A 25,363-nucleotide genomic window follows, 5' to 3' on the forward strand; every position below is an offset into this window, starting at 1 on the left:
GGCAGGAGCGGGAGGAGAAGGTGGTGAGAGGGAAGGTGAGAGAGAGAGAGAGAGGGAGGTGAGAGAGAGAGAAAAAGGTGACAGAGGGAGGAGAGAGGGAAAGTGAGAGCGAGGGAGGTGAGAGAGGGGGAGGGAGGTGTGAGAGAGAGGGAGGTGAGAGAGAGGGGAAGGGGGGGAAGGGAGGTGAGGGAGGGGGTGGGGGTGAGAGAGTGAAGGAGGAGGGAGAATGAGGGGGAGGGAGTGGGAAGGAAACGGACCAAGCCCGTTGTTACGGGCTTAACGGCTAGTATATATATAAATGATCTGGAAAGGAATACGACGAGTGAGGTTATCAAATTTGCAGATGATACAAAATTATTCAGAATAGTTAAATCACAAGCAGACTGTGATATGTTACAGAAGGACCTTGCAAGACTGGAAGATTGGGCATCCAAATGGCAGATGAAAATAAATGTGGACAAGTGCAAGGTGTTGCATACAGGGAAAAATAACCGTTGCTGTAGTTACATGATGTTAGGTTCCATATTAGGAGCTACCACCCAGGAAAAAGATCTAGGCATCATAGTGGATAATACTTTAAAATAATCGGCTCAGTGTGCTGCAGCAGTCAAAAAAGCAAAAAGAATTTTAGGAATTATTAGGAAGGGAATGGTTAATAAAACATAAAATGTCATAATGCCTCTATATCGGTCCATGGTGAGACCGCACCTTGAATAATGTGTACAATTCTGGTTGCCGCATCTCAAAAAAGATATAGTTGTGATGGAGAAGGTACAGAGAAGGGCAACCAAAATGAGAAAGGGGATGGAACAGCTCCCCTATGAGGAAAGGCTGAAGAGGTTAGGGCTGTTCAGCTTGGAGAAGAGACGGCTGAGGGGGGATATGATAGAGGTCTTTAAGATCATGAGAGGTCTTGAACGAGTAGATGTGACTCGGTTATTTACACTTTTGAATAATAGAAGGACTAGGGGGCATTCCATGAAGTTAGCAAGTAGCACATTTAAGATTAATTGGAGAAAATTCTTTTTCACTCAACGCACAATAAAGCTATGGAATTTGTTGCCAGAGGATGTGGTTAGTGCAATTAGTATAGCTGGGTTCAAAAAAGGTTCGGATAAGTTCTTGGAGGAGAAGTCCATTAACTGCTATTAATCAAGTTGACTTAAGGAATAGCCACTGCTATTTATTGCATCAGTAGCATGGGATCTTCTTAGTGTTTGGGTAATTGCCAGGTTCTTGTGGCCTGGTTTGGCCTCTGTTGGAAACAGGATGCTGGGCTTGATGGACCCTTGGTCTGACCCAGCATGGAAATTTCTTATGTTGTTATGTTCTTAAACAGAGTAGGGCTAAATGGTCAATTTTCTCAGCACAAAAAGGTGAATAGTGGAGTGCCCAAAAGATCTGTGCTAGGACCACTGTTTTTTAACATATTGATAAATGACCTATAAATGTCATCAGCAAGAAAGGTAATCAAATTTGTTGATGATACAAATTATTCAAAGTTGTTAAATCAAAGGAGATTGTGAGAAATAGCAAGAGAGCCTTGCGAGGCTAAGAGATTGGGCAGCCAAATGGCAGATGACATTTAATCTGGACAAGTGCAAAGTGATGCATGTAGGGATGAGCAAAGCAAATTATAGCTGTGCAAGGCAAGGCTCCACATTGGGAGTCACCACTCAAGAAAAAGATTTAGGCATCATCATAGATAATATGTTGAAATCCTCTTCTTAGTGTGCGGCAGCGGCCAAGAAAGCAAATAGAATGGTATGAATTATTAGGAAAGGAATGGAGAATAAGAACATAAGAACATAAGAAATTGCCATGCTGGGTCAGACCAAGGGTCCATCAAGCCCAGCATCCTGTTTCCAACAGAGGCCAAAACCAGGCCACAAGAACCTGGCAATTACCCAAACACTAAGAAGATCCCATGCTACTGATGCAATTAATAGCAGTGGCTATTCCCTAAGTAAAATTGATTAATAGCCATTAATGGACTTCTCCTCCAAGAACTTATCCAAACCTTTTTTGAACCCAGCTACACTAACTGCACTAATCACATCCTCTGGCAACAAATTCCAGAGCTTTATTGTGCGTTGAGTGAAAAAGAATTTTCTCCGATTAGTCTTAAATGTGCTACTTGCTAACTTCATGGAATGCCCCCTAGTCCTTCTATTATTCGAAAGTGAAAATAGTCGAGTCACATCTACTCATTCAAGACCTCTCATGATCTTAAAGACCTCTATCTTATCCCCCCTCAGCTGTCTCTTCTCCAAGCTGAACAGCCCTAATCTCTTCAACCTTTCCTCATAGGGAAGCTGTTCCATCCCCTTTATCATTTTGGTTGCCCTTCTCTGTACCTTCTCCATCGCAACTATATCTTTTTTGAGATGCCTCTGTATCATTCCATGGTGTGACTTCATCTTGAATATTCTGTGCAATTCTGATTTCAGCATCTCAAAAAAGATATAGCACAAAAGGTACAGAAATTGATGACCAAAATGATAAAGGGGATTGAACAATTCCCCTATAATGAAAGGTTAAAGAGGTTAGGGCTCTTCAGCTTGGAGAAGAGGAGCTGAGTGGAGAAAATGATAGCGGTCTATAAAATAATGAGTGGAGTGGAACAGGTAAATGCGAATTGGTTGTTTACTCTTTTATTTTAATAATTTGTATTCTTTTAAAATAAAAATAAAATAAAGTAAAATAAAATAAAAACATTTTCAAAAAGTATAAAGACTAGGTAATACATTTTAAAAAAATTGGAAAATATTTTTTTACTCAACACATAAATAAGCTCTAAAATTCGTTGCTGAAGAATGTGGTGAAAGCTGTTAGTGTAGCTGGGTTTAAAAAAAGTTTGGACATGTTATTAAGATGGACTTGGGGAAATTCACTGCTTAATCCTGGGTTAAACAGCATGGAATCTATTGACCTTTTGGGATCCTGCTAAGTACTTGTGACCTAGATTGGCTGCTGTTGGAAACAAGATACTGAGCTTGATGTACCTTTGGTCTGTCCCAGTATGGCAATTCTTATATTCTTAAGTTTTCAAGCTCTACTAAACCCCTTCTGGGGCTGGAATCCATAGCTAGGCTTGCTTAACTGGGAAGCACCAGAAGCATGGCCTGTGGTTTGTTGTCAATAAAATTCAAAAGGCTGACAAATGCAGAAATGCCCAAAAGTTCTCATCTAGGCTGCAAGAGATACTAGAGAAGTCTGAACAGAGCCTGGAAAAACACCGCAATAATATCTCACCTGAAAATGCAGCTAATTTTGTAGAGCAACTGAAATACATCCAGCCAGGTTCACAGACAAAAAAGAATTCAGGAACCTCATGTTGGGGAAGTGGACCCTTGGACCGAGGAGGAGTTGGCTCTGCCTGAGGGAGAGACCCCCCCACAGGCCTCCTCCATTGGTAGGCGAGGCCAGATGGGAAGCAGAGGCCAGCTGCAGCTTCACCAATACCAGCCCTCGTTCTCCGCAGGTTGAGCCCTTGGGTACCAGGGCCGGCTGGACTTAGGTGGGCCTCTGCAATGGATGATCCTATGAGGAAAGGGCCAGGCGATACTACTCGAAGTCAGGTCCAGGCAGAAATTCGGGGCTGGCAGTTATACTTGAAGTCAGGTCCAGGCAGAAGGTCAGAAGTCAAAGGTCCATCTGGGGTCAGGAGCAACGGAAGGTGGGAATGGAGAGAGGCAGGAACGCAGGAAGGCAGCAACATGGGAACGCTGGAGAACAGGAACACTGGAATGCAGCTCTAGGAGAGCAAAGGGTCTTGTTGCCAAGGCAAGCTCTGACTATCAGAGCTTGCCTTATATAGGAAGAGACTGATGATGTAATCAGCAAGGGCTCCAGGCGATTTCCCACCGTGAGCCCTTTAAATCTTGGGGAGAGGCGCATGCATGTAGAGGGGTGCCCAGCCAAGAAGGAAGGCCTCGGTGCCTTCAGTGTGGCCGTGGGTGGCGAGGCAGTGATGGCGAGGCGGCTTGGCCCAGGGAGCTCTGCCGCATCGGAGAGAGAGCAGCATCAGAGACAGCTTTCTGCTGTGGCCAGAGAGTCTCCGGCCGCCTTGGCGGATCGGCATCGGGAGTTGAGTGTAGCCAACCGCGGGTTCCTGTGGTCAGCACACATAACACTTCATGCAGCAGTGGTAAAGCAGGAAGTCCCATGCATGCCAGAACAACCTTCAAAGTTTTTCCAAATCTGTGGAGGAAATGCTACACATCAGTACCACCGAATGACCAAGGTCCAAGTAGGCAGTCTAAATGTAGCAGGAATCAGGAACTTGAAGGGAGGCCAGGAGGCAACTAAGAGCGAGGGAACCTGTTGCAAAGGCAAGCTCTTACTGTCAGAGCTTGCCTTAAGTAAGTTCTGGCACGTGTCGTTTACAGGAAGGGCCAGCAGCCTTAGCGTGCCACGGGCCCTTTAAATTGATCAAAGAGGCACGCACATGCGCGCCTGGGAACCCAGATGAGGAGAGACCAACGGCAGCGACGTCCCTATCACGGTGCGGACCGTCAGCGGCGTCTCGGCCACGTATTGGGCCCGAGGAAGCAGCAGAGAGGCCGGGACCTGCCCCCGACAGGACAGCAGGCTAGGTGAGGAGGGCCGGTCACAAGTTTCATGGCTGGCCGATGTAACAACCACCAGCTCTGCCAGTACCAAACCCAGGAAGCAGGTCCTTCCCTGCACATATTCTCCAGACATCCAGCCAGCATCTGCTTCAAAGGTGAGCAGAGGGGTATCACCTGAAGTTGGGACCAGGGGTAAGTAAGTTAGCCATAAGTATTAACATATAAAGCAGGCTAAGGTTTATGGTATGTTTGTTACCACCCATGGTACAGAATTTTCTTTAAGGAAAACTGGTGCTTAGTGGCCAGGATATTACAGACAGGAATTCTTGTTATTTTCTAAATGCTATATCCTGCCAGTTCTGATAAATAAAAGTCTATTTCTGAGGAGAACACGTTGTCTTTTTCCTGACTTAGGATCGTGAAGTAAGGTGGGAGGGCAACTGGAAGTGTCCCATAGCAGACAGGTCCCTGCATCCCTAAACTTGCTTACACAACACTAAAAAAAAAAAAGAAACCATTGGGAAGAAATATATTTTCTCCAACCTGCCTGCACTCCCTAAGGACAGCCCTTCAAGAATGACTCTGGATCGAAGTCATCCTTGATCAACTTCTTGTGCCAGTAATAAGTGACTGACATGGCCCCTGAGGCTCAGGCTGCAGAAACTAACTAGCAAGGAAGGGACATAAAAATGTAAAAGCCACCCGGCAGGTTTTCTCCTTTTTTAAGTCCAGTGCCACCTGAACCAGGGGAGTAGCTGCCCACTAACTAAAAACTAGGAGAGCTATCCACTGGACTCTGAAGACCCAGACCAACTGCGCCTCTCGGGACTAAGCGAGAAAAGCCCATGCACCTTTCACTCTCCCTCCCAGTAACAAACATGGCTGCTATTCCCACCTCAAAGCTAGGGCACCTGGTGGGAACTAAACACAGGACAGGTCAGCTGTGGCAGTTTGATCCTCTTTTTTTGGTGTATGTCTGTCCTCCTCTTCCTCCCCCCTCCTAGGAGGAGGAAGAGGAGGACCTGACCTGTCCTGCACTGCTCCATAGCAGTAAAGATGGCCACTGGAACTCCAAGGGAGGCCTGGCAGGAACAACTTGTCCCAACCTATCCAAAGCTGTAGCTTCTCCTGCAGCGATGAACTCTGCCAACCAAAGCACTCCCTGAGCTCTCTGGCAGTCTCAGCAGTATCAGCCGATTCCTCCTGCTCCTTGCCTTAAGGCACATGCTGTGCAGAACTCAGCTTCCATTAGCTCTCAGCCACCAACACATATGTCCCCCAAACAGGATCCAACTTTCTTAGGTCACCCTCCTTCAGCTCCAAATCACTGAAAAACACCTCAGCATAATCCCTTTGCTGCGGTTTCCAGCCGCTGAGCAGCAACTCACCCCTCTAGCTCTGCCTTTTTTTTGTTTGTTTTATCGCTGTTAGTCTGGAAATAACCAGAAAGGGAGGAAAAGAGGAGAGACAGGGTGGAGAGAGCAGGTAAAGGAAGAAAGGAGATGGAAGGATCTCACCAGTCCTCCAGGAAGCCCTTGTCTTGACCATCTCAATTGAGGGAGGGAACTCCAAGCTGTCTCCTCAAGAGCTGTGCACTTCAACCTCTTTTCTTTTTTTGAAACGACCCTGCTCAACTGAGTTTTGGGAGGCCAATATTTACCTCAGGAGCCTCTAGCAATTCTTTTCCTGCTCCAGCCTACCAGACCACAGTCTACAGCTAGAGATGTAGGTCTACCATCTGCTGGAGATAGAGAACACTAGCAGGTTGTTATCAGCACATGAGTATATGTGAGGTGATATCAGAGAGCTTGTTGATCTCTGTCTCCATCTGTTGGTTGGCATACATAACCTATTCATATGGACCAGCTTGACTGGATGACGAGGAAGGAGCATGTTTTCATCTCTAATTGTTACATTTAAAAGTGGTTTCTTACCTAAAGTCACCATCCTTGGAGTTAGGAGAAATATGAAGTGCAATTCTGGCACTGCATTGAAAGATGTCCTGCACACAAAAATATTTTATTTAGTTGCAGAAATAATAGTTCAAAGATGTACTGATCTGTTTTTTCTGTTTGTTACAGGTATATACTGCCTGCTGTTTGTGCACTAACTTCCAGCTTTGTGCATTAAGAATAAAACCAAAATATTATATAATAACATGGTGACAAACAAAAACAAAATATGAACAGGTCAAGGGAATGCCACGTTTTGTACCCATGGGCTTACAAGCTCATCTTCAAAGGGAAACTCCCTGCAGAGTTTCACTGAAAATGTTTTGCCCAGCTGGTACAAACTCCCTGCCTAGAAGTACATGCAGGGAGTTCAAAATAAACCACATTGGCCCCACTTTCTAACACAGACCTTTTTTCCTGCAGGAAAACATACATGTGGTATGGACAATACGCCCACTTTTCCTCATACTTGGGAGAGGAGGGAGTGTCAATTTTGAAAGGGGATATCTCTGTGGGTAAGAACCCATTTATCCATAGAGAACCCCTTTGAAAATTTTCCCTGATATACATTAGCCATGTAATCCTACACCAAGTATTTCAGCAGCTAAAAAGATGCTCCACTTAGACATTAGGTCTGCTCTTCTGATGGGGTTTCTGATATCTAGTGTTAATGCTGATTCAAAATCTGTCTTCATTTCTGTGCACATGATCTTCTGCGTATAAGAGAAGATCATGTGCACAGTAAGCTGAATATTCAGCTTACTGTGTCATTCAGTCCTCAACACATGCAAGATAATGTGATTTAGGACTTTATGTATTCAGGGCATGACAGACAAACCTGAATTGCCCTAGTTGACTAACATGTAGCCAATGATGTATGCTCTTTAATGAAAAAAATGTTAACTACAACTTCAAATGATCTAGCTATCAATCTCTTCCTCACAGGTATCTTTAGTCAAGTACTGGCTGCATACAGATGTGCTGGCTTGACTTTGCAAATGAAAGGGTTACTAGGAAGTAATGAAGTTAGGACAGTGTGGGATTCTTGTAGTAACATTGGCAGTACTGGCTGCCCAATTTTTCAAAGAATCACACAGGCAAATGTATTCAAGGTAACCACTTTCTGCAGATGGCAAATCCCTCGTCCAATGCAGCAAATAGGAAGCTTTCCTGGGGAGCTTATTTGTATGCATTCTCCTCTCATATTGCACAGGGCAGACTGGGAACACAGGTGTCAAACCTATTTATTAGGATGGTAACTCCTTTTTCAGGCAAAAGAATAGGTTCCCCTTTCTCCCACTGTTTCCCAGCCTAAATGAGGCAGATACTCCACATTCAGCAGTATGCAGAGTAGAGATGTGAATCGTTTTCCATATCGTCTTAACGATAGAAATCGTGTGGCAGGAGAAGAAAATCGTGTTTGGCACGATTATTTCGTTGAAAAATCGTTAAAAATCGTTTTTTCCGATTAGTGCGCACTAACTCCCCGTTAGTGCGCACTAACTCGAGTTAGTGCGCACTAACTCAAAATGATACAAATAGACACTTTCCAGGTCACTGAAGGTCAGTTAGGAATGAATATGTGTTCCTATTGGCTGGCAGCCCTCTTATCTATTGATGTTACCAAGGTTACCACTGAGGTGATGGTTGGGGGGATGGGAAATGGAACTGGAAACTCATGAACACCAACAGAAAATGAAACAAAGTGTTCACACTTCCCAGGTCAGTAAAGGTCACTTAGGAATGAATATGTATTCCTCTTGGCTGGCTGTGCTCTTATCTATTGATGTTACCAAGGTTACCACTGAGGTAATGGTTGGGGGGATGTGAAATGGAAACAGTTGGAAGCTTGACAAAAAAAGTAATGTGATGATCAGCACTCACGTGACTAGAACTTCTTTGTTTATTATTTTTGTTAGCAGACACCTGAAATGCTAGTGCATGTTGAATTTGCCAATCACTGTGCATTTTAGAAAGGTGGTCCTGGCTGGAACTGTACACAGTTCAAATATATGTAATTGATTGTTGGTAAGTGTATTTTTTAAGTAGCCACACTGGCACAAGTATGTTTACTTTTCCTCCTACTTAACTCACTAGCTCAGCTTTGTAAGAAGGGCTTCTCTGCTTGAGTGAGGGTCAGGCAGCTCCCCCCTGTCTGTGAAGCCAGCCTCTCACTAGTAATGCAGGGAGGGAGCTGTCTCAGACTTCACCATCCTCCCCCCCCCCCTCACCCACACACCATTCACTAGCTGGGACATGGGGGAAGTCAGGAGTGAGGATCAGGCAGCTCCCCCCTGTCTGTGAAACCAGCCTCTCACTAGTAATGCAGGGAGGGAGCTGTCTCAGACTTCACCATCCTCCCCCCCCCTCACCCACACACCATTCACTAGCTGGGACATGGGGGAAGTCAGGAGTGAGGGTCAGGCAGCTCCCCCCTGTCTGTGAAGCCAGCCTCTCACTAGTAATGCAGGGAGGGAGCTGTCTCAGACTTCACCATCCTCCTCCCCCCCCTCCCTCACCCACACACCATTCACTAGCTGGGACATGGGGGAAGTCAGGAGTGAGGGTCAGGCAGCTCCCCCCTGTCTGTGAAGCCAGCCTCTCACTAGTAATGCAGGGAGGGAGCTGTCTCAGACTTCACCATCCTCCCCCCCCCCTCACCCACACACCATTCACTAGCTGGGACATGGGGGAAGTCAGGAGTGAGGGTCAGGCAGCTCCCCCCTGTCTGTGAAGCCAGCCTCTCACTAGTAATGCAGGGAGGGAGCTGTCTCAGACTTCACCATCCTCCCCCCCCCTTACCCACACACCATTCACTAGCTGGGACATGGGGGAAGTCAGGAGTGAGGGTCAGGCAGCTCCCCCCTGTCTGTGAAGCCAGCCTCTCACTAGTAATGCAGGGAGGGAGCTGTCTCAGACTTCACCATCCTCCCCCCCCCTCACCCACACACCATTCACTAGCTGGGACATGGGGGAAGTCAGGAGTGAGGGTCAGGCAGCTCCCCCCTGTCTGTGAAGCCAGCCTCTCACTAGTAATGCAGGGAGGGAGCTGTCTCAGACTTCACCATCCTCCCCCCCCCCCCTCACCCACACACCATTCACTAGCTGGGACATGGGGGAAGTCAGGAGTGAGGGTCAGGCAGCTCCCCCCTGTCTGTGAAGCCAGCCTCTCACTAGTAATGCAGGGAGGGAGCTGTCTCAGACTTCACCATCCTCCTCCCCCCCCCCCCCCTCACCCACACACCATTCACTAGCTGGGACATGGGGGAAGTCAGGAGTGAGGGTCAGGCAGCTCCCCCCTGTCTGTGAAGCCAGCCTCTCACTAGTAATGCAGGGAGGGAGCTGTCTCAGACTTCACCATCCTCCCCCCCCTCACCTACACACCATTCACTAGCTGGGACATGGGGGAAGTCAGGAGTGAGGGTCAGGCAGCTCCCCCCTGTCTGTGAAGCCAGCCTCTCACTAGTAATGCAGGGAGGGAGCTGTCTCAGACTTCACCATCCTCCTCCCCCCCCCCCCTCACCCACACACCATTCACTAGCTGGGACATGGGGGAAGTCAGGAGTGAGGGTCAGGCAGCTCCCCCCTGTCTGTGAAGCCAGCCTCTCACTAGTAATGCAGGGAGGGAGCTGTCTCAGACTTCACCATCCTCCCCCCCCCCCTCACCCACACACCATTCACTAGCTGGGACATGGGGGAAGTCAGGAGTGAGGGTCAGGCAGCTCCCCCCTGTCTGTGAAGCCAGCCTCTCACTAGTAATGCAGGGAGGGAGCTGTCTCAGACTTCACCATCCTCCCCCCCCCCCCCCTCACCCACACACCATTCACTAGCTGGGACATGGGGGAAGTCAGGAGTGAGGGTCAGGCAGCTCCCCCCTGTCTGTGAAGCCAGCCTCTCACTAGTAATGCAGGGAGGGAGCTGTCTCAGACTTCACCATCCTCCCCCCCCCCACCTCACCCACACACCATTCACTAGCTGGGACATGGGGGAAGTCAGGAGTGAGGGTCAGGCAGCTCCCCCCTGTCTGTGAAGCCAGCCTCTCACTAGTAATGCAGGGAGGGAGCTGTCTCAGACTGGTATCAGGGTTAGGGCACTGTGTGCAGGAAGATCACAACACTCCTGGTATTAATAGGGATAGGGCACTGTAAGAGATGACTGTAGTAGATTGAATAAAGATCTGATGTTTCTGCTCTCCTCACACCAAACAAAAACAACACACAAGCAGAGAAGCCCTTCTTCCAAAGCTGAGCTAGTGAGTTAAGTAGGAGGAAAAGTAAACATACTGGTGCCAGTGTGGCTACTTAAAAAATACACTTACCAACAATCAATTACATATATTTGAACTGTGTACAGTTCCAGCCAGGACCACCTTTCTAAAATGCACAGTGATTGGCAAATTCAACATGCACTAGCATTTCAGGTGCCTGCTAACAAAAATAATAAACAAACAAGTTCTAGTCACGTGAGTGCTGATCATTACATTACTTTTTTTGTCAAGCTTCCAACTGTTTCCATTTCACATCCCCCCAACCATTACCTCAGTGTTAGCCTTGGTAACATCAATAGATAAGAGCACAGCCAGCCAATAGGAATACATACATACATATTCATTCCTAAGTGACCTTTACTGACCTGGGAAGTGTGAACACTTTGTTTCATTTTCTGTTGGTGTTCGTTAGTTTCCAGTTCCATTTCCCATCCCCCCAACCATCACCTCAGTGGTAACCTTGGTAACATCAATAGATAAGAGGGCAGCCAGCCAATAGGAACACATATTCATTCCTAACTGACCTTCAGTGACCTGGAAAGTGTTTATTTGTATCATTTTCAGTTAGTGCGCACTAAATCGAGTTAGTGCGCACTAACGGGGAGTTAGTGCGCACTAACTCCCGTTAGTGCGCACTAACACGATTTAACGATTTTTAACGATAAATCGTTAGAATTTCTATTGTATCGTGTTCTATAACGATTTAAGACGATATTAACATTATCGGACGATAATTTTAATCGTTGAAAAACGATTCACATCCCTAATGCAGAGTGCCCTGCTGACTGCTAACTCCACCACTGGATTCCAAGCAGACTAACCTTCAGTGCTGTCACAATGACCAGACAGAGAAGTTAGTAGAAGACCTGCACTAGGGTCCTACACACTGCTTGATTTGTGAGATCTTCTGCAGTCATGGACTGGAGACCATCTCATTCACTGGGACATTACTAATTATTTCAAGGCACCAATCAGCTTGGCAGATTCCTTCATCTGCCCCTACAACAGACTTTCCCATTTTACCATACTGTTTTGGGATGTGGATTGGAATCACTGTCAATAGAAAAACCATTGCAGTACTTCTGCACTTTAAAGCTCTCATTGTCATTTCTAACGGTTAATGGGTGTGGTTATCCTAACACTAATTATCTTTCTGATTTTAAATACATATATAAGTCATTTATCTTTTACTAGCTGTGCCAACTTATGCATCAAGGAGAGAATTATAATTATTATTTTATTTCTTGTTATACTGCATTTCTAGTTCAAAGTAGCTTCCAAATTAAAAATCGGAACCTCCCTGCCCCAAGCTGTCAACAGTGCATGCACTTTACTCCATGGGGAAAGGAGATAGTGATGGGCTGGAATTAGAGCAGGCCTGCAGAAGTAGGCCCATGATTTCTTTTGGAAATCCCTGCATACTTTTTATCATTGGCTACCGTGGAATTTTCAAAGGGAATTGCTACAGAAAGCTTCCCTTTAAAAATCAGCATGGGCCTGCAAGTACCATGGGAAGGATGAAAATTGGCCTCCAAAGGTTCAATCTACTAAACTTTTTCTCATAGATCCAGAATGAAGAAAAGCCTTAGTAACTTAGGCCTTAAATCTGTTCCAGTGGTTTGCACTATTTTATCACCTATCTCACTTCAGCACCGGGTGCCGCTTCACATTCTTCCTCAGTTCTCACCAGTGATGGACACTTCCTCGAAGGGCACCCGGTCTCACGAACAAAGCTACAGTCAGATCAATCTGCTCGAATTAAAGCAATCAGATATGCTCTCACAAAATTCACACTTCTCTGGGTTTTTCAAACTTTCTTCACAAAAATAAGATTGGCTGGCATTGAATTGTTTTTTTCTGCATGTTGACTCACCTTACAATCTCTTGGACGCAGTCAACTGAATAGTTTTCCTTTGCCACAAAAAGATGCAGAAATAACGTGTTCAAGGGCTACAAGGATTCAGAGGAGCAGATGTTAGGAAAATCATTTCAAACAAAGTCCCATCTCTGAGCATGAGGAAAGGAAGATAAAGCCGAGCAAATGCAGATGGGCAGACTGCTTGGGCCGTATGGTCTTTATCTGCCATCTTGTTCTATGTTTCTAGGTTTGTATAAATGGAAGAATTGTTCACACTGCTATCTCTTTATGTTTTAAGAGGAAAAATGCTAAAATCTGGTATGCTTAGCTCAATAAGATGCTGAGTGCACTGCAGTCCTGATAAAGCAGAGCTGCTCTGTCTAAAAAACCACAGCAACGGTAACAAAACATACCAAAAGTTCACCACTCTCAAAAAATATCTTTATTTAGCCAGTTGGGCTCAAAAATGAATATCCCAACATCTTTTTCAGATCACTGTCGTTGTATAGTGTTAACATTTAACACTATACAATGGCAACATTTAACAACATTTAACAACTATACAACCAGTCAACGCTGTTCTCTAAAACTGACTATTGCAATGCTCTCCTCTTGGGGCTCCCCATCTCTGCTACCAAACCGCTCCAGATGCTCCAGAACGCAGCAGCTAAAATCTTAACCAACACCAACCAGGGAGCTCACATCACTCCCATACTCCGAAACCTGCACTGGCTGCCAATAAAATACAGAATCTTGCACAAGGCACTCACCACAATCCACAAAACCATCCATAATCAGCTACCACTAGACCTTCAGATCAAACTTTACTCATCCTCAAGACCCATCAGAGAAGCATATAAAGGAACCCTACAAGTCCCACCAACTAAATCCATGCGTCTATCATCCACCAAAGAACGTGCATTCTCCACAGCGGGCCCTACCATTTGGAACAACTTACCGTCTGACCTCAGATTGGAACCCTGCCTTCTAACCTTTCAAAAAAAACTTAAGACTTGGCTTTTCCTCCAAGCCTTCCCTTAATTTCTAAATTTCAACATACCGCTCAAACAGACTTCGCTCAACTGGCTAGACGCTCTGCCTAGTCTCAGTATATATACATTTTTCCTCTAGTTATGCTGTCCTTCTACTTCCCGGCTACACTAGCCCCCCAAGTTCGATCTCCTTGTTATATGTAATTTTGCCTTCTGCTTTCTTGTTATATAGTTATTTAGTTAGTCCCTAAGTTCCAAGTAAAACGATTTGATATGAATCTTTTTTTCATGAAGGTCGGTATAGCAAAGTGTTAAATAAATAAATAAATAAATATAAACAAGCATACATGTATATATGTTGAAGGGGAGGAGTAGCCTAGTGATGAGGGCAGTGGATGGTGAACTAGGGAAACCAGAGTTCAAAACATGTAATCCTGATCATATCACTTTGTATTCCATTATCTCAGGTAGAAATTAAAGGGGTAATTTTCAAAAGGTTTTACATGCTTAACACTGGGATTTACAAATGCAAATGCACATTACCCATGTAAGTGGGCTTTGGGAAAATTGTTGCAATATATACCATTGAAGTATCAAAAGGTTTTACCCACTTAAGCACGTAAATGGGCCTTTGACAATTATGATAGTATGTTACATTTCACATGTAACTCCTTTGAAAATTACTTCCTTACATCAGAAGCCCTCTCGGAACAGGGATTTACTATATCTGAATATAAATATATGGTACCTTGAGCTAGCAATGAAAAGGCATGAGATAAATATTTTTAGAGACTAGTAATCAGAAGCCTCAGAGTTTATAAGTGGAGGAATAGCCTAGTAGTTAGAATAGCAGGTTACAATACATGGAAATTAGGGTTCAAATCCTACTGTTGCTGCTTGTGACTTGCGGCAAGTCACTTTTTACCCTCCGTTATCTCAGGTATAAAATTAGATTATGAACCTTGTGGGGATAGGAAAATACCTATAATACCTTAATGTGATCCACTTTGAAGTGCCAAAAAGCAGGATCTAAAAAAATAAAATAAACAGCTCAGGAGATTTTTACCAGTCCCTCTTCTCTTCCATTCTCCACCCCTACCAGAAATGAAAACTAGGCTCCAGAAGGGTCATAATGCTCTATAAAATCTAAAGTTTCTCATAGTACCAGCAAATCTACAATTGTCCATACTCACCGTGCATTCCTGACTGTCTTCATAGTTTGTATATAACCATGATTCCCAATTTTCCTGTTTGGCAACATTCCAGTTGGGATAATCCAGCAACACAGCATGTGCGATGACCTCATTCTTTTCATTGCTGAGGGTCACGGCAAGGTTTGATTTCTCACTGTGACAACAATGTTAAAATTCAGAAGAAAATTCAGATCAAAGCAGGAAATATGGGCCAAGATACTCAAACAATACAGGAAGATAGAGGCACCAGGCTTGCAGAGGTGTATTACGGGAGTTTCCCCAAATTAATTTCTCTGCCCCAGTTTTTATCCCTTATACCCAACTTCTTTTGGAAGATTCTTTCTCATCTACCAAAGATTCCAAAATTCCATTTTGAAAGTGAACTTCTGGGAGCACTCAAAACAAGCTCCCAAGGAGCCCAAAGATGAAAACCATTCCTCTGATGCTGCCATGCCCTTGGGAAATGGAAAATTTGAAGTGCAAAAAAGATTCAAAGAGTTCTTAATTTCATATGCGGAATGGTTCATAAAGACATTTTGCATCTATTTGAAGTCCCCATATTGCCTGAGTGAAAAAGAACATTTGCTTACTATAAACAGTGTTTCCATAGATAGCAGGATGAATTAGCCATGCTGTATGCGACGTCCTCCGGCAGTCCTGGGAGGAACTTCTCTCCAAGATCACAGAGCTTTCACTATGGGTCTTCCCGCACAATCGCCATTTCTCCTCAGTCTGTAACACAGCTTAATCAATGGAGCAGTAACAGGGAGGCTGTCCAGGGAGGTGGGCAGGTCAGTATGGCTAATTCATCTTGCTATCTATGGAAACACCGTTTACGGTAAGCAAACTTGCTTTTTCCCGCCGATAAGCAAGCTGTCTGGGAGTCACCAACTCCCCTAGGAGAAGTAATTGTCCTTGTGTGTGCAACCTGCAACTATTGTGGACAGCCTCATCTGGTTGTGTGTCGCAATACTGCTGAACCCAGAGCTGCGTCCGAAGGTGTCTACTGATCCAGACAGTAGTGTGATATGAAAGTATGTAGAGATGACCACATGGCTGCCTTGCATATATTCAGCAATGGTACCACATGAAGAAATGCGACTGAAGTCGCTTCTGCTCTTACTTGATGCGCCTTTATTGGGTCTGAAAGCTGTATTATATGGCCTGAGTAACAAAAATGAATGCACTGGGATATCCAAGTCAACAAAATCCACTTGGTAACCGGAAGCCCTGGCGCAATTGGGTTGAAGGACACAAACAGCTGTGAGGTTCTCCCTTCTGACTGCGTCCTCCACTTGTAGTAAGCCAGCGCCCTTTTGCAGTCTAAGGTGTAGATGAGTTTCTCCCTGTCATTTGTATGTGGCTTCAGGAAGAAGGTAGGTAAGGTGATAGTTTGGTTCAAATGGAAAGCCGAGATCACCTTTGGTAAAGAGGGATGAGTTCTCAAGGTAACCTTATCATGGTGGAACTGCAAATTTGGAGGGTAGTGAACTAAGGCTTGTAGCTCACTAACCCGCCTGGCAGAAGTCAACGCCACCAGGAAAACCACCTTCCAAGTGAGATATTTGACATAAGCAGTGTCCATGGGCTCAAAGGGCAGTAGCATGAGTTGCTCTAAGACCCAATTTATGTCCCAAGGAACTGGCGGTTTCGTTACAGGCGACCTCAGTTTCAGGATCCCCTTCATGAAGCATGAAACCAGAGGATGGTTTGATGCCGGAAGGCCATTGCATGGGTGATGATACACCACAATAGCGCTCACAAGAACCCTAACAGAGGCCGTCGCCAATCCTGATTGATAAAGTATATGCATGTATTCTAACAGAGTTTCGCGTGAACAGGAGAAGGGATCTATCTCTCTGTCCAAACATCAGGCCGTGTAATGTCACCACTTGCCTTGATAGTTTTTCCTGGTGGAAACTTTCCTAGCCAAACTTAAAATGTCTTGGACTCCTATGGACAACTGCAGATAGCTTAATACTGTCCTCTCAATCTCCAAGCGGTGAGATGAATTGAGGAGTGCATGGGGTGTAGCAGTGTGCCCCCTTCCTGAGTCAGTAGATCCACGCTGTCTCACAGTGAGGTAGGAGGAATTATGGATAGCCAAACTAGATAGGCGTACCAAGATTGTCTTGGCCATGCTGGCGCAATGAATATCAAGTCTGTGATGTCCACAATGCACTTTTGTATTGTCCTGGATATGAATGTATCAGAGGATAGGCATAAAGGAGCCCTTCCAATCAAGGGATGAGGAGCGCATTCTGCGTGAATCGTTCCCAGCTTGGATAGACCGAGCAGAACACTTTTGGGTACTTGCCAGGTTCTTATGGCCTGGATTGGCCACTGTTGGAAACAGGATGCTGGGCTTGATGGACCCTTGGTCTGACCCAGTGTGGCATTTTCTTATGTTCTTATGTTCTTAGGTGACAGGCCCACTGTAGAAATTATCAGGAAGATGTGGCCCTGTAGTATGGGCAGAAATAATTGTATAACAAAAATAAAGAAGGGAAACTTAGTCCACAGTTCCAAATGTTTATCCATCTATTTATTATAATAATACACTTGTGAACTCTGTTTGTGGAGATGCACTCTAGCAGTGGCACAAGGTGGCATTATCCTATAATTATCATAGTCAATACCGACATCTTGTGGCCACCGTTGGTACTGCAGCTTCTCGCATTTCCTGAACAGACACAAGCACATTACCTCGTCCTGAATATGTTTGCTGGCAATTGAAGATAAACAGTTTCATTGAAGGTGGGTTACACATTGCTGGCAGCAGATCAGCTACAATGGAGTCACACTCTTGGTAGCATGGAGATGATGTTGACCATCAGAGAAAGCCTTGGAAGCAGAGACAAATATGGCTACCATGCACTGCTTTAGCAGGCTCCCATCAGCAGCATGGGTAGACAACCAGAGGCTGAGGTGGCAGAGGAAACTAGTTAAGTTTGTGGTAATGGTGAGGGAGAAAGAGAAAAAAAAGAAGGTGAGAGAGGCAAGGTAGGGATGGGCTAAGGGGAAAGAGTGGTGAAGGGGAGAGGGAAGATGGAAAGGTGATGAAAAGCAAGGGAAGGGAGGGGGTGAGATGAGTGTGGGAGTGATGGGAGAAAACAGGGAAGGGGGAGAAGGAGAAGAGAGGTGAGGAGGAGAAGTGTAAGAGCAAATAAGGGGAAGAGGGAAGAAAGGCCAGGAAGGAGAGGGGTGTTTCAAGAGAAATACTCATTTGACTGCAAATCTGTTGCAGGTTTTAGTATAGGAACATAAAGTATTAATTGCAGCCTTTTTGAGAGGAATGTGTATCACAGTCCGGTTTATCTCAACCCAGTAAAAGAAATAAAAATGTTATGAGGTCCATATTTGAAGGGATTCTAAGTTACAAGGTTTAACTTTCCCTCCACTCTAAATACATTTAATCTGGGTAGGTCATTACCAGGCTAAAATGTATCCAGATAGATCAGGGGCAGTCAGAGTGAATTCTGGTATGGGGCTAAGTTATCCAAATAACTTATCTGATGACTCTGATATTTTGAATTATCTGGATATCTTATCTGGATAAATATGGTCACTGTCCTGATATAGGATACCTTTTCAGTTTTTCTCTGTCTCCCTCTGCTGGACAGGAGGCTCAGCCCCCTGTCTGGACTGATCTGTGATACTACAGGAATGAAAATTAGCAGGTAAGAACCAATTTTCCTTTCACACACGTTGTAGCATATTGCGGCTTAGTAAATCTAGGCTTTTGTTTGATTTCTCCTCTTCTGTTTTTCTTGATGTCGCAGAGAAGTTAGCCAGCAGCTTCAAATGGTGCTCATAGTCTCTTTGCATGCTGCAGTTGTACAATCATAAGAATTGTATTCAATGTATTGGCTTAGAGTCTGATGTGTTTAGTTGTGACATCTGTGCTAAGATGTTTTTTCTGATGAGTGAAAATACTTTTGTCCCATCGACAAGCAGGGATGAATTAGCCATGCTGTCTGGGACATCCACTAGAGGGCAGCCTTGACGGAGCTTCACAAAGATCACAGAGCTTTGCTCTGTGCAACTGCGTGGCTGCCCTTCCTTTCCTGTGCAGCACCATCTTCCCTTCAGTCTGTTTTTTTCCGTGTTGTGAGCCACACGTGGAGCTTCACAGAGATTTCTTCAATCCTTTTTCGCCGTTTTTTTTAGTGCTACTTTCCCTAAATCTGCAAATTTCAGTGTGACCATGCCTCCTCGAAGCTGGGATTCAAATTTTGCAAGTGTGGCAAAATAATGTCAGCAACAGATGGCCATAGGTATTGTTAACTCTGCCTGGGCCCGGAGTACAATCAGTCCCCCTGCAAGGACTGTGGCTGCCTGTCCCCCTGGGCCCAAAGGCAGAGAGTGCAGAAGATCGCCCGGCTTCGAGAGGAAGGCTCTGGTTCAGGTGCCCCGTCACTAGAGAGAAACCCAGCCCACTCTTCCCTGGAGCCATGCTCTGACAGCTTACATAAAGCTTCTTTTCTGCAGCCCCAGGTGTGTCGGGGAATACAGCTCATCCCCCTGAGGAGCCTTTATTGCCCCATGTTGCCGAGAAGCACAAAGCATTGAGAGATGGGTCACGTAAGCAAAAAAGTGCGGGGTCTGGAGCATCAAAGCGGACGCACACTTCTTCCAGCAAATCCCCATCTGTGCCGTCGACTCAGGAACCAACGCATGCATCAACGACAAAGACTTCTGCTGCCTGACGGACAACTAAGTCAAGCGGAGCTGATGCATCGGCACTGTTACACCCACTTGACACAGGACACCTTGGCACAGTCGATGCAGCAGAAGCGGTCGACGCATCTGACACCATCGGACACACAGCCTCAGATGCATCCAATGCCCGGGCTCACAAACCTCACCAGCACAGGAAGAAGTCTGCATAGGTGGATTGGGTTGGTTTGGGACTGGGCGGCTAAGTGCGAGAATCTTTTTTTTTTTCTGTGGATTGGGTTGGTTTGGGACTGGGCGGCTAAGAGCGAGAAGCATTTTTTTTCTGTGGATTGGATTGGTTTGGGACTGGGTGGCTAAATGCGAGAAGCATTTTTTTTTTCTGTGGATTGGGTTGGTTGGGACTGGGCGGCTAAGTGCGAGAAGCATTTTTTTTCTGTGGATTGGATTGGTTTGGGACTGGGCAGCTAAGTGCGAGAAGCATTTTTTTTTTTTTTTTTGTGGATTGGGTTGGTTTGGGACTGGGCGGCTTTTGGTGGTAGAATCAGATAATTACATTCTTGTGAATACAGACAGTGCAATGGAATGTATGGCATCAAGCTGAGCCTTAAATACCAAGGTTAAAGCTTTAAATTGAATATGCTGAGCAACCAGTGAACCACACTAACGCAAGGGCCAGGGTAGGCGGTAAATTAGTAGGTTAAAGACGTGGCAAGATAGCAGGTTAAAAAGGCGATAGTCGGGGCGCACTTTACTGTATGGAGGGAATAGCTAATCGGATTGTTTACATACATAGACATGCTGCGGGCGGAAAGGGATATGCGTCGAGTTAAAGAAGCTGTAAGGATCGGTGAAAACAGATAGTGAATCGCGGGTTAGACTTACGCAGTGAAATTGTGAGGACACAGCGAGTTAGAAACGGGGTAACTGCGGCCGCGCTTTACTGTATCAGCCTGTAAGTTTAGTTATACGAGTACAGTGTCAGGAATACTTTAGGATAGCTCTCGTGACCATATTTATCCAGATAAGATATCCAGATAATTCAAAATATCAGAGTCATCAGATAAGTTATTTGGATAACTTAGCCCCATACCAGAATTCACTCTGACTGCCCCTGATCTATCTGGATACATTTTAGCCTGGTAATGACCTACCCAGATTAAATGTATTTAGAGTGGAGGGAAAGTTAAACCTTGTAACTTAGAATCCCTTCAAATATGGACCTCATAACATTTTTATTTAAGCTATAAAAATGTTTTTTAATGTTTAAAAAAGGATAAATGATAAAGTTTCTTTTACTGGGTTGAGATAAACCGGACTGTGATACACATTCCTCTCAAAAAGGCTGCAATTAATACTTTATGTTCCTATACTAAAACCTGCAACAGATTTGCAGTCAAATGAGTATTTCTCTTGAAACACCCCTCTCCTTCCTGGCCTTTCTTCCCTCTTCCCCTTATTTGCTCTTACACTTCTCCTCCTCACCTCTCTTCTCCTTCTCCCCCTTCCCTGTTTTCTCCCATCACTCCCACACTCATCTCACCCCCTCCCTTCCCTTGCTTTTCATCACCTTTCCATCTTCCCTCTCCCCTTCACCACTCTTTCCCCTTAGCCCATCCCTACCTTGCCTCTCTCACCTTCTTTTTTTCTCTTTCTCCCTCACCATTACCACAAACTTAACTAGTTTCCTCTGCCACCTCAGCCTCTGGTTGTCTACCCATGCTGCTGATGGGAGCCTGCTAAAGCAGTGCATGGTAGCCATATTTGTCTCTGCTTCCAAGGCTTTCTCTGATGGTCAACATCATCTCCATGCTACCAAGAGTGTGACTCCATTGTAGCTGATCTGCTGCCAGCAATGTGTAACCCACCTTCAATGAAACTGTTTATCTTCAATTGCCAGCAAACATATTCAGGACGAGGTAATGTGCTTGTGTCTGTTCAGGAAATGCGAGAAGCTGCAGTACCAACGGTGGCCACAAGATGTCGGTATTGACTATGATAATTATAGGATAATGCCACCTTGTGCCACTGCTAGAGTGCATCTCCACAAACAGAGTTCACAAGTGTATTATTATAATAAATAGATGGATAAACATTTGGAACTGTGGACTAAGTTTCCCTTCTTTATTTTTGTTATACAATTATTTCTGCCCATACTACAGGGCCACATCTTCCTGATAATTTCTACAGTGGGCCTGTCACCTAAGAACATAAGAACATAAGAAAATGCCACACTGGGTCAGACCAAGGGTCCATCAAGCCCAGCATCCTGTTTCCAACAGTGGCCAATCCAGGCCATAAGAACCTGGCAAGTACCCAAAAACATAAGTCTGTAAGTACCTGTTTGTGTACTTACAGAAGATAGATGATATTGATTCTTCCAAATGTTTTCTCTGTAGCATAATTGATGAGTTTGGCAATGCCAGGGATATCAAACGATTCTGCTCTTCTAGCAGTGAGTACTTCTGTTCTTCCTCGTACAGAGGCTATTGCAGTCATGTTTATGCTATGCTAAATATATCTAAAGGGAAAATAATAAAAGGTTATTTAGATATAACTCCTGGATGCAAACTCAGTACAGCCAGTATATAAATCAAAACATTATTAATTTACCAAAAATGTATTTGTAAAGGCACTTGTAACTGTTACAAGGTCAGCACATACTGACAACACATTTTAATGGTAGCCTTCCAGATGTGACAGAAAAATAAAGAAATAGCCAGAATTGTAATGGGTACTACCAGCTTGATTGAAAAGAACTTCCAAGCACAGCTAGATTTGTTGTCTGTACATATTACACCCTATGAACTCCAGGAGGAAGTTCTCTTTGGCACAATGCAAGTATTAAAACAAGCATTAACAGTAAATTAGAAAGTAAGAGATCATATCCAACATACTCTGGCTTATGAGTGAGGTTCATTCCTGTCATGGTATGCACAAAACTAACCTATTTATAAACACTACCCTTGGTGAAATGCTGGTTTATTAGGCCAAAGATTTTCTCCTATATAGAGAATAGGAAAAACACCTCGATAAAAATTGGGCCTACTAGTTACTCAAATAATAAAGAAACTTGTTATAGCTTTTCCCTTGACAGTGAAAAAAAAAACTGTTTACTGCAGAATAGAATAAATAGAGTTCCTGAGGAAACTAAACGCCTGTATTAAACTCTTACCTTATGCAATGTGCAGTTCAGAGTTTGACAATAGTTAATAGGATTCAAAGAAATATACGGTGAAATTTTTCTTACCTGATAATTTTCTTTGAGTCCTGCTAGACCAGTACTTACACTTGGGATTTCCATGCTTGTAAACTGACAAGAGATTAGAAGGCACACCCCCCTTCATGTCCTCATTCTTGGACATAAAAAGGGGAGTGGTTGTAGGCCCTTGCCAGTAGCCTATTGTCACAGCAACCAGCCAAGGAACCCCATTTTAGCCCCCTTTTCTCCTTTATATTTAATTATATCTCTCTCTTTTTTTATCCCCCAAGGTTATTCCTCCTCTCAGAAGGAGAGGGCAAAGAGGAGAGAGAGAAAAGAGGAAGAGAGAGAAAGAGAGCTGGATTACCTCAGATGTCTCTACTTGTGGCCCCTATGTTCCTAGGTGGAGCCTGAATTGATCTAGCAGGATTCAAGGAAAGAAAATGATCAGGTAAGAACGATTTTACCTTCCTTTTCCTACTGCTAGACCAGTCCTTAACTTAGGAGCTACAAAAGCTACCCTGAGGCTGGGTGGGAGAAGACAGGACTGCTTTCATGACCCCTGACCTGAAGGCCATTTACTTCTTAGCCTATACGTTCAGCTTATAGTGCTTGAAAAATGAGTGTAGGGAAGTCCCGTTGGCGGCCCTGCATATTTTACCTGGGGAGACTAATGACGCTTCTGCCTAGGATGATGCCTACACCCTCGTAGAGTGTGTGTGGAGTGCCACTGATGCTTGCCTACCATTGCGTATACAGGATGAAGAGCTCACTTTTAATTCATCTGACTATTGAGATCTTGGAGGCTGCTTCTCCTTTTCATAGTCCCCCAAACAGGAAAAACAACCTGACAGATTTCCTGAAAGGGTTCATTACCTTTAAGTGTCTTAATATCACACCGTGCACATCCAGTGGGTGTAGGCTGTCGTCCTTCCCCTTACATTCCTCCTTCCTGAATGCTGGCAGCGAAATCCCTTGATTCAGGTGGAAGGGAGACACTACCTTCAAGAGGAATGAGGGCAAAGTGACTGAATGAGGAGAAATGACTAGGTAAAGACTATGAGAAGGCCTACAGTTGCGAAATGCATCTGATGGAACAGATTGCTACCAAAAAGGTAGTTTTTAATGCCAATTCCTTAATGGATCTTTACTTCAACAGTTCAAAGAGTTCTCCTACCACTGCTCAGAACCAGGATAAGATCCCAATGAGCACAAATTGGTTTGAAGGGTGGTCATATAAGCTTCACCCTTTTAAAAAGTGCACCACATCAGGGTGTGTGGCCAGTGGTGTACTAAGGGGGGAGCGAGGGGGATGGTCCGCCCCAGGTGACAACAGAGGGAAAGGTGCCCTTGCCTCCAGCATATACAAAGGTCTTGTGGTGGCATGGAGAAGTAATGTGCTGGTGGGGTTCCCACTCCATGCCAGCAAAAGCAAGGCCCTGTGGTGCCGCCGGAGTTTCCTCCGAGCCGGTGGCAGATAAAGACACCATGCGGTACTGCTGGTGTTTCCACGGAGCCGACGGCAGATGAAGAGGCCCTGCAGTGCCGCCGACGTTTCTCTGGAATCAAGGCAGAAGAAGAGGCCCTACTGTGCAGTCAGCACTCAAATAAGAGGTCCAAAATGTGTGTGAGAGAGCAAGAGACTGGTCCTGTGAGAGTGAGTGCCTGTGTATGAGAGGGTGTATGTGTATGAGAGGGTGCCTGTGTGTGTGTGTATAAGGGTGCCTTTGTGTATGAGGGTTTCTGTGTGTGTGTGTTGTGTATATAAGTGGGTAAATGTGTGTATGTGTCAGTGAGTACCTGTGTGAGTTTCTGTGAGAGAGAGTGCCTGTACAGGTGACTGTGTGAGAGAGTGCCTGTGTCTGTGCGTGTATGAGAAAGTAACTGTGCCTGTGCATGTGTGCCTGTATATGTCTGTGTAAGAGTGGTTAAAGTTTGTGCGCTCTCCTCCAATCCATGACAATCTCAGGATGACTAGAAATATAAAGTTCCCAGGTATGGAGAGCGGGAGATTTTTTTTATCCTTGTTAGTTTTAATTCTTCAATATGATGTGTCTGCTGTTTTGAAATATTTTATTAGTGTTTACTAATTCTATTCATCAGCTGGTTTAATATGTATATTTTAGTATGGTTTTACTATTCTGATTGATTTATTTTTCTTGATTGTATTGTTTTGTGAAATAGTGATGTTCTGCTTTTCCATTGATGCACTGCCTACAGAATCTGGCTTGTTGTGGTTTCCAGTTCAGTTTTTTTCTCCATGTGTGTGCATGTGTTAGTGTGTGTCTGTGTTAATGTGTGAGAGAGAGACACAGAGGAAGTATGTGTGTCTATGTTAGTGTGTGAGAGAAAGAGAAGAAGCATGGGTGTGTGTGTGTGTGTGTGTGTATATATGTGTGTAGGTGAGAGATAGAGGAAGCGCTTCTATGTGTGTGAGAATGTGAGCGAGACACAGGGAAAGTAAGTGTGTGTATATATTCACACATACACATGCTTCCTCTATCTCTTTCTCTCTCTCACACACACACACACACACACACACACACGTACTTCCTCTGTCTCTCATCAAGTGTGTATGTTTGTGTGTGAAAGAGAGGGTGCATATTGTGTGTGTTATTGTTTGTAAGGTTTTGGGTGGACCCTTGGAC

General features: G+C 44.8%; 1 protein-coding gene across 1 annotated transcript in view; it reads right to left on the reverse strand.

Annotated features, from left to right (window-relative positions):
- Positions 1-25,363, reverse strand: part of CFAP61 (cilia and flagella associated protein 61) — an 826,389-nt gene that overhangs the window by 766,599 nt on the left and 34,427 nt on the right. Inside the window, exons 2-5 of the mRNA XM_029593764.1 lie at positions 21,870-22,034; positions 14,837-14,990; positions 12,667-12,743; positions 6,509-6,576 (exon numbers count right to left, since the gene is read on the reverse strand). Coding sequence (XP_029449624.1) covers positions 6,509-6,576; positions 12,667-12,743; positions 14,837-14,990; positions 21,870-22,012 — 442 coding nt within the window. The 5' untranslated portion in view covers positions 22,013-22,034. The remainder of the gene's footprint in view (positions 1-6,508; positions 6,577-12,666; positions 12,744-14,836; positions 14,991-21,869; positions 22,035-25,363) is intronic.

This window comes from Rhinatrema bivittatum, chromosome 3 (assembly GCF_901001135.1).
Source record: "Rhinatrema bivittatum chromosome 3, aRhiBiv1.1, whole genome shotgun sequence".
Lineage (NCBI taxonomy): Eukaryota > Metazoa > Chordata > Amphibia > Gymnophiona > Rhinatrematidae > Rhinatrema > Rhinatrema bivittatum.